This window comes from Balearica regulorum, chromosome 4, assembly GCF_011004875.1.
Source record: "Balearica regulorum gibbericeps isolate bBalReg1 chromosome 4, bBalReg1.pri, whole genome shotgun sequence".
Lineage (NCBI taxonomy): Eukaryota > Metazoa > Chordata > Aves > Gruiformes > Gruidae > Balearica > Balearica regulorum.
In genome coordinates, this window is record NC_046187.1 from 80,569,607 (window position 1) to 80,579,035 (window position 9,429).

At 58.4% G+C, this 9,429-nt stretch overlaps 1 protein-coding gene across 1 annotated transcript; it reads right to left on the reverse strand.

Annotated features, from left to right (window-relative positions):
* Window positions 1-6,629: 6,629 nt before the first annotated feature.
* On the reverse strand, window positions 6,630-9,016 carry LOC104638958 (homeobox protein Nkx-6.1). Its single transcript, XM_075750765.1, has 3 exons — window positions 8,764-9,016; window positions 7,359-7,543; window positions 6,630-6,866 (listed from the first exon to the last, which is right to left on the reverse strand). Exons 1-3 carry the CDS (start codon window positions 9,014-9,016, stop codon window positions 6,630-6,632), a joined length of 675 nt encoding a protein of 224 aa, XP_075606880.1.
* Window positions 9,017-9,429: the final 413 nt, after the last annotated feature.

Here is a 9,429-nt window from a genome sequence, read left to right on the forward strand (position 1 = left end):
GGAGCATGGGGTTTCTCCCTGGGGGATAACTGATGCATGTTCATTCCTTCATCATAAGGTCTAGAAAAGAGAAATTACTCGGGCTAACGATAATTACTGTGCATGCTCTCTGCTCAGGGAGCAGCCAGCAGTGCCAGGTGCCGGCGTGTTGCCCTGCCTTGGCTTTGCCACCTTCAACGAGGTGCCGGGGACCTGCAGAGAGCTCCGGAACAAGGTGCTGGTGTCGAGTGCTCTTGGCAAACCCCGTCTCTCCTGTTTGTTGCAGGATCGGGCCACGGCTCGCTTTGCCCTCCGGCTCCTCAGCACCTTACAGGGTCCCGTTAACAGACCCAAACTGCGGTGAGGACAGGAGCGATGGCACGACACTGTCTGCACTGTGAGGGTATTACACAGCAATGGGAGCCCCGTCTGCAGGTGGCAAGAGCACGGTCAGCCCCATACGTCCCTCTCCGAGACCTCAGCACAGGGACGGCCACCAGCTCTGGAGAAATGCTTCTTCTGAGAGCATGGTTACTTTTCAGCTGAGCACACCCCAGTTTGATCCGGTGCCCAAGCACTGGACGGGCTGTGAAATCCCCGTGCAAGTAGCAGCATGGGATGGACGTGAGGATTTGGGAACATAAATTTCCTCTAAGACGGCTATGTCAAACACCAGTCTGGAGGAGATGGCCCCGCTCCCCCGTCCTCTCCATCCCTATCACCTTACTCCAGCTCTGGCTTGGCAAACCTCTGGGGGAGCTGGTTCCACATCTTCACGCAATGGAAAGCTAACCCTGCAAAACGCAGGGCCCTTGCGTCCCAGAGGGCAGCATCCTGCATCTCCCCCAGCCCCAGACAGCCAATACACACCCCAGCCGCCCTTCAGACGCTGGTCCCGGCTGCATTGTCAGGTTAATTTGGGATAATGGCCTGCAAAGCACCTCAGCCCCATCCAGGTCTCATTAGCACTTGATAATATCAGGCATCCTGAGGAATTGCGGCTCTTCCCCCTCCTCCCCAGGGCACGGAGCCCCGCACCCAGCCAGGACAGGGTGTCCTTGGGGATGGGCACAGGACCTGCTCCTCCTGTCGCTCCACTGCCAAGCCTGTGGGACCAAGCACCTCTCCCCCCATAGCCTCGGGGCTTTCCTGTGATTTATCCTGATATTTCCAGGCAAGATCCGAATTAAGCCCACGCTGTAATGAGGGTCCTGGCCCGGCCTTTCGGTGGGGAGATGTCCCTGATCCAAGCGGGGCTGTTCCTCGGTGTCACATCCCTCGGTGTCACATCTGGCTGAGATACGAGGCCAGCTGTGAAATGAAGGAGCGGGACCTGCTGCATCCCAGCACCATCACCTTCCTCGGCTGCTGGGAGCCTGTCCACCTGCCTCGGGTCCCTCCAAATACAGCGTGGGTTGAACCCCCGATGGGACAACACCCAGCTGACAGCAAAGGCTGGGTGACCCCCCCAAAATGAAGGTGACGCCCTCCTGCAAGGCCTCGGAGGATGCTCCGTGGTCCTCCCGTCCAGCAACAGACCGCGTTCACCATGTTCACGGGACGTGCGATTGCGGGTATTGAGAACATCCCGAAACCATACATTTAAAATTAATTGGGAATTATAAACAAACTAAAGCATTGAGGCAACCCCGGTACAGTCCTGAGTGCACCATCAGCTCGCTGCTCCCTTCAATTATCTTTTTTTCTCCCACATTGTTCTCTCCTAATGAGGAGACTAATGACCAAAGGATGGTTCATAAGTGGTTCCCAGACTCTCCTTGCCCAGGGCAAACACCGTCCACAATAGGATCACAAATTGTAGGGAGAAGCCTCGGCTGATCACATCAGAAACGGTGCAGGGATTTATCTCTCTGCCTTAACAATAACAGTATGTTCTTAATCGCCACTCCAAAGGGACAGCTAGCAGGGGATCTGCCCGGCCTCATCATTAAAACCTGGCAGCATCTTTGCTAGTGCTGCCCCTTTGTTCATCTTTCATTATTCCGATGCTCCGGCCCCCGTTAATTCCTCTCCATCTTATTAAATCAATAGAGATGGAGTGGGGGAAGGATGAGGCGGAGCGAGGGTCGGATCCGGCTCGGCTCTCTGCAGGGGTGCTGAGTGGGAGCGGGATCAGGCCCGGAGAAGCATGAGTCCAGCCAATACCACACGTGTCCGAGGCTCTATTTACGCAGCTCCCGCAGATGGGGAAACTGAGGCACAAGAGCATCACAGCCTAAGTCCCAGGAGGAGGTTTTAGCAGAGCAGAGCCGGGGAGCACTTTATCTGACTGCCAGTCCTGCACCTCCCAGTGAGATCCCCTTACTCATCCCATACCATCAGGGCTTACCTGATTTAATGATTTAATCAACTTTTAAAAAATAAAATCACACCATTGCGGGGGGGGGGGGGGTGTGCCTGGTGCCAGGATCCCCGATACACCCCCAGTGAAAGCCCAACCCAGCTGCGCCAGGGCAGCAGTGTGCCACGGGGCCGAGGGATTTTGTGCCACAAACCATTTGCAAAGGTGGAGGGTGGTGCAATTTTCATCATTTTTTTGCCTTTTTCCTAACAGCTCCTCTCACTGAAATGAAGCAAACTGGTTTCTGGCAGGCCCTGCCTGCACGGCTGGGACCAGAGCCGGGGAGGGATTTCCTCCCAGTCTTTCCATTTTTGAAACTGGGCTGGGAGGCGAGGAAGGAGCAGGGAGCAGGGGAGCCGGTGGGGTGAGCACCAGCAGCTATTGAAGAGCTGACGTGCCCCGTGACAAACGCAGACCGAGGTTGATGGTGTTCCCTTAACAGACCCCGAACCACCCCGTGCAGCCCTACGCAGGATTTAGGCACGGCGCTGCCTGCTCTCGCTCTGACGGTGCTCAGTGCACGGTCCCGCTCCACAGCCCTGTGTTTCTCGTTGCAGGATAAATACCTTTCAAACCTGGGATTTTTAAACCCAGAGATTTTGGCAACTGCAATGCTGACCCCATATGAGGGGTCTCCTTAGTTGCCCAGTTTCCCCGCTGCGTTTCCAGGCAGGTCACCCCATTTCACCCCATTTTCATGCAGCCGAGAGCTACTTCCCAGCCGAGAGTTTAACGTAAAGAATCGGCGCCTTTGCTTTTTGGCTGAGCAAGGCGGCTTGGGACAAATTCATCCCAGAAAGACTGCAAAAGATGGAATATCGTGATGTTCCCCCCCCATTACTCATGTCTGTCTTTATTGCCACTGAAACCAGGCAGCGCGGAGCTGGTGAAGCTGCCCGGCAGCCTCGGGAAGTTTTATTTGATGTTTCAATCAGGAATTAAAGGGGAGGGAGAAGCAGGGGGAAATGCTCCCTGACCATTTAACAAGATTACACGACGAGACGGAGCCTGGAAACATGCACGGCCGACCCCGGCGCCCCGTGTCCCGGCTCGGGTCGGGCTTTGCCTTGAACCTCCGTCGCCGGCAGGTTGCCCTCCCCAGCGTCACGGCCCGTCCTCGGCACACGGTAATCCCATTTAGCAAAACCCCCCGAACAGAGAGCGCGAGGGGGCAATCAGTTGAGGAGAATGGGGCTGCCAGCTCGGGGAAGGGATGTAAAAGGCGCCTGAGAAAGCAGCTGGGTCACGGGGATTGGGGGGCTGGAGGGGTCCTGCTGCTCCAGCATCCAAACGCCCCATCCAGCAAACTTCTACCGGCCTGAGTAAACGTGACTCGTGCAAACAAATCACGTCCGTCGCCATGTGCTCAGCAGGAATAATCCTGGCAGGAAGGAGAGCAGGGAGGGGGACACAGAGGAGCTGTAAGCTGCGGTTCCACCCAGTTATCCCTTCTCCTATCTCCCCATCCCATCCCATTTACCCAGCCGCCCATTTGCACCTATTCACCAGTGCCCTGCATTCAGCCCCGATCATCCACCCATCCAGCTATCCACATGCCGACCGGGCTGTTCCTCTGGGCAAATAATCCCCCCTAACACACCCACCCACCCACAGGTAGGTCTCATACCTACCTGTCCTCCTACAAGCCGCCTACTTATCTACAGAGGGGAGATTTGCTGGGGAGGGCTCAGCACCACATCTTTAGCAGATAACCTTTATCCTCTTAATAAGGCTGCTTAATTCTCACTTCTTAATAATTATCTTTCCCTGAAAGCCAACTCGTTTTTGCAGACAGGTGAAAAAACAGCTTCCTTTAAGAGAGCAACGTGATACGCAGGATCGGGAAGGGACAAGTGGGGTTTTTGGGATGCACGTGGGGTTCAGGTAAGGACACACAGCCCCTATTCTGCACAGGCTTTCCTGAGGGATGAGAGGAGCCAAGGCTCTGCCCCAGGTGGGCTGATCCAGCCCAAGACCTTGCCAAGCTCTCGGAGCATGTCTCTCCTCTCCCTTATTTTCCCGCGCCAAATTGCTGTGCCCGGGTTTGATCCCCGTCCATGTGCCTCGGCTGAGCTGCCAGGAGTCGGGCTGAGCTGCAAGACCTCTTCCCTGGACTAGCGAGGGAGATATCTTCGATGGGAGAAGGAAACTGCATTTCTACGCCTTTTCTGGGATGCCAAGGCTGGCAGGGGCCTGGCAGGGCATCAAATGACCCAGCTGAATCCGGCTTTTCTGCAAATCGCGAACTCCGTTGTTGTCCCATTATCTGGAGCAGACCTGGGCATTTGGCTTTTCTCATCCCACTGGAACGGTAATCAGTTGCTTTGTCCTGCAGATATGATCCCTTCCCCACCCTAAGGAACCTGCAAACCGGTTAATCACTGGGTGGGAGGAAGGGAGAGGATCACTGGGTGGGAGGAAGGCAGGGGACAGCCTTCCCCGGCACCCGGCTGTCCCCTGGCAGGCAGGAAAGGGGACCCCGGCATCCTGAGCCCTTTGCGCTCCGAGGGACCGGCCACCGCCTCAGGGATCATCACCCAGCATGAGAAAAGCCTCCTGGTCAAAGCCCAAGGTGCCAGAGGGATGGACACGGTTTAATTCACCTCTTATAAAAGTCACCTTTTGAAAAACTCAATCAAGCCCAGCAGTTTTAATTAAAGTCATTTCTGCCCGCAGAGGGGTCCGAGCTGGGCAGACCCTGCAGGAGCATCCCCTGGAGCGAGGACAGGTCCCCCACTGCCCATCCCGAGGAGCCCGGCACCACCGAAAGGCCCAATCCTGCCTGAGGCTGAGCGCTGCCAGCTCCCAGGGGATTAAAGGTGTCCTGAGAACAACTTAACTCTCGCAATCAGCTCGGCCCCTGGCCGGGCGATATTAAACCATCCCCTGTAAGCCCTGTTGTCTCGGGGATGATTGCAATAAACCCACCGGCATGTGAGATTAGCGGGTTAAACCCACTGGCGCAGCCTGGGCTCTCAGCAGACATGTGAAGACATTAGCGCAGTTTGGGCTCTTTGAGACGCGCCGGCTAATCCCGGCTCTGAAAACAGCCGGAACAAAGGGCGGCTTCCGTCACATCATCCTCTTCTCCTGGCACCATCCTCTTCTTCTTGTGCTGTCCCCTTCTTGCACCGTCCGCTTCTTGCACCGTCCCCTTCTTATATTGTCCCCTTCTCCTTGCACCGTCCCCCTCTCCCAGCATCACTCCCCCTTCTCCTTGCACTCTCCCTCCTCTCCATGCACCATCCTCTTCTGCTGGCATCACCCCGCTCCTGGCATCATCTCCTTGCGTTGTCCCCCTCTCCTTGCACTGTACCCCTCTCCTTGCACTGTGCCCCTCTCCTTGCACCATCCCCTTCCCAATTGTCCCCTCTCCCCCTCCCCTTCCATCAGGTTTCACACCTGCTCAAATAAACCCTCCACCTGGGTCCCATCTTCCCCCAGCCCCAAGCCCAGGGCAGTCACCAAAAAAATATGGTGAGCAAGAGCTGGTGCTGCCCAGGCAAGCACCCAGATGTCCTCGTTGCTGCTCTTATCTAGGAGGTCCAGGGCCGTTGGTACTCGCTTGCTTTGCATCCTTGCAAGGAGCTCCCCAGCTCCCCGTGGAGCCCGTCCTTGGCTCATCCCAGGCCAGTGTCCAGCCCAAACCTGCTGGATCTGAAACCTCTACAAGCAATTAAAATTAAAACCTGGCTAATCCTTGGCCAGCTGAGATGGCACCCCAGGTGTCCAGCTCACAAAGCCACCACCAGCTCTGCTCTCCAGGTACATTTTCCCTGGTTTTCCCAACTTCCCTGGCTCCGCACACCCTGGAGGGCGGGATGCCATCCCTGGGTCGGGCTGTGTGAGCTGTGGGCAGAGCAGGGCGTTACGGTGAAGATGCTGCTGGCAGGAAGATGGATGCACCGTGAGATGGAGGTACTTCACAAGGACCTGGGCTCTGTGAAGGTCCTGAGCTATTTTAGAGCACAGGGAGGTATCTGAGCACCCAGCACCTTTGGAATGAGCCAGGCTATGGGGCTGAGGGTGGGTGGGGTGTGCAGGTGGCCCCCACTCCCCCAGACCTCCAGGGCTTGCTCCCATGAAGAAGCCCCCACCGAACACTTGCTGCCACCGCAGGCATGTGCTGTTGTTCCTCCTCCTGCTGCAAAGATGAGCCCGAGAGTTGCATAAATAATTTATTTTCGCACTGCAAAAATAATTGGTGCCCTGTATATATTAGATACACTCATTGTCAGCTATGATACATTCCTATAATACACACGGAAAAGCAGCCCGAAGGGGCGATTCAGCAGCGCTTTGCCACAGTCTGTGCAGGTGCTGCCCCCGAGCCTGGGGAGGAGGCCGTGTCCTCCTGGCCGTCCTCCAACTCCGCTGGGAAGTCCTTGTCCTCCTCGCCATGGTGGGTCTGTGAGTCAGGGCTCCTCTGAGGGGTGGCCAAACCCATTTTGGCCAGTTTGGCTTGTTGCTGTTCCAGGCTTTGTTTCCTCCACTTGATCCTCCGGTTTTGGAACCAGACTTTCACCTTAGGAAGAGGTAAAGCTTGGCTTTCAAACCCAGCTTCTCCATGGACCATGGTCTGCTGAACCCCCACGGCACAGTCAGTGCCCAGACACTACACAAACCTTTCGGTGCTCCCAGCTTCAGACATCCCCCAGCTGGCCAGGACAGAGGTCCCCTGCCATGCTCTGCCCCTAGCAAGGTGGAAAACTGTCCCCTGCAACCCAGGAGCTGAGCGTGCATTGGTGAGGTGGGACCTGCCTGTGGTGGAGAAGGTCCAGCCTTGAGCTGGACACAAGTTCGTCCCCTCCATGTGGCCTTGGGACAGTCACTTTGTGACTCAGTTTCCCCATCTGTGATCCTCCAGCCTTTTAATGTAAACTATCTGCAATTACTACACAGCTCCCGCCCCAGGCTGAGGGACGTGGCCCAGGTCCCACCCATTGTCACACAGGTTTGGGACCCTCCCTGGACCTGCTGGAGGAGGCAGGTGGAGATGGAGCATGGTGGGGCTTACCTGCTCTTCAGTGAGGTGCAGGGAAGAGGCGAGCAGGCACCTCTCCGTGCCCACCATGTACTGCTGCCGCGCAAACTCCTTCTCCAGCCGGGCCAGCTGGTCACTGGTGAAGATGGTCCGGACTCGCTTGGCTTTGCCGATCTTGGCTTTGAAGATGGGGAAGCAGCACTTGGAGATCAGGAAGCCTGGAGCTGAGGGAGAGAGGGGGGGATCAGGGTGGAAAGGAGCCCTTGGAGGGCTCCCCTTCGGAGTGCAGTTTCCCCCCTTGGAAGGTCCTTTCCTGGAGAGGCAGAAAGGATCTTCCCATTTGGAGGCATCTCCTTTGGAGAGGCAGAAGGTGTCTCTTTGGAGGGGGTCCTCTATTTGAAGAGGTGGGAGAGGGTCCTCCATTTAGACAGGATCTCCTTGGAGAGGTGAATACAGGTCTCTCTCGGAGACAATCCCCTTAGACGGGGTCCCCATGAAGAGGCAGGATCTCCGATTGGAGATGTCCCCCTGAGAGAGGCCAGAGGGTCCCATTCCCAGGGGCAGAAGAAGGTCCTTGCTGGAGAGATCCTCTTGGGAGGACAAGGCAGAGGAGGTCCCCCGTTTGGAGACATCTGAAGGGAAGAGGTGGTCAGAGGTGCCCTGCCTCGTCCCAAGAGGTGCCCTTGCAAGAGAGGTCCCCCATTTGGAAAGGTGGCCAATAGTTTCCCCTTGGACAGATGGAAGGAGGTCCTCCATTTGAGGGTGTCCCGAGAGAGGTGGGCATGGGACCCCCGGGAAGAGATCCCCTTTGGAGGGGTCCCCCGAGAGAGGTGGGTATGGGTCCCCTCCCTTGGAGAGGTGAAAGGAGATCCCCATTTGAGATGTCCCCATGGGAGAGGTGGCTTCAGGTCCTGGTTGGAGACATCCCCTTTGGAGGGGGTCCCCTTGAGGAGGCGGAAGGAGATCACCATTTGGAGATGTCCCCACAGGAGAGGTGGATTCAGGTCCCCATTTGGAGACATCCCCACAGGAGAAGTGGACAGGGCCCTCCCTGGAAGAAGTCCCCTTGAGAGGGGTCCCCCGGGAGAGGTAGCTAAGGGTCCCCCCTTGAAGAGATGGAAGGAGGTCCCCATCTGGAGACATCCCCATGGGAGAAACAGACAGGGGTCCCCCTGGAGATGGAAGCAGATTCCCATTTGGAGACATCCCCATGGGACAAGCAGACAGATCCCCCCTTAGAAGAGGTCCTCTCTTTGGGGACCCCCGTTTGGAGAGGTGGCGAAAGGTTCCCCCTTTGGAGTGACGGAAGGAGGTCCCCCGTTTGGAGATGTCCCCACGGGAGAGGTGGAGAAGACCCCCCCCCCCCCTTTGGAGGTGTCCCCCCTTAGGGGAGGTGGAAGGAGGTCCCCATTTGGGGGTGTCCCCGGGGCGGCGGTACCTGTTGCCCCCAGCCGGGCGGCCCAGGCGGGCGGGACCCCGCAGCAGCCGGTGCAGCGGGGCCGGGGGGCGGCGGGAGGCGGCGGCGGCGGCGGCAGCAGGACCCGGGCGGCGGCGGGACCGGGAGCCGGGGGGGACCCCCAGAACGGCGGCGGGGGCGGCGGTGGGAGAGGGGGGGAAGCGCGTCCCAGCAGCGCCGCGATCGTGAAAGCCTGGCCGGGCCGGGCGGGGGGCGGCGGGGCCGGGGCGGGCATGGCGGGCTCTGCTCGGGGCCGCGCCCGTCGCCTTTATACGGCCGCCCCGACCGGCCCCCGCGGGACTCCCGTCCGTCCCCAGGAGAACGCGGGGGGCGGAGGGGACGGGGCGGGCTGGGGCGGGCGGGGACCGATGGCATCGTCCTGTGTCCTGCCCCGGGGGGGGGGGTCCCGGCTCCCCTCCGTGTCCCTCTGCCCTCGGTGGGGATGGTACCCCCGCCCCCTCGTGTCCCCCTGCCCTCCACCGGAGCGTCCCCTCAACTTCCCCCTGCCCCTGGAGTGGAGACCCCCATGTCCTCCCCCAGGGTGGAGACCCCCATGTCCCGTCCCGTCCCGTCCCCCCCCGGGTGTCTTTGGCTCTGAAATGCTCGGGCAGGAACATCCGGGCGCCCAGGGGACACCCCAGGACAGCC

What these genes read in the sequence shown, in the direction of transcription:
- LOC104638958 (XM_075750765.1), bottom strand. Translation starts at nt 9,016, where the DNA reads ATGCCCGCCCCGGCCCCGCCGCCCCCCGCCCGGCCCGGCCAGGCTTTC. An exon ending in CGCCCGGCTGGGGGCAACAG is followed by an intron (nt 7,544 to 8,763) that starts GTACCGCCGCCC and finishes CCTCAGCTCCAG; the next exon opens with GCTTCCTGATCTCCAAGTGC. An exon ending in TGCACCTCACTGAAGAGCAG is followed by an intron (nt 6,867 to 7,358) that starts GTAAGCCCCACC and finishes CCTCTTCCTAAG; the next exon opens with GTGAAAGTCTGGTTCCAAAA.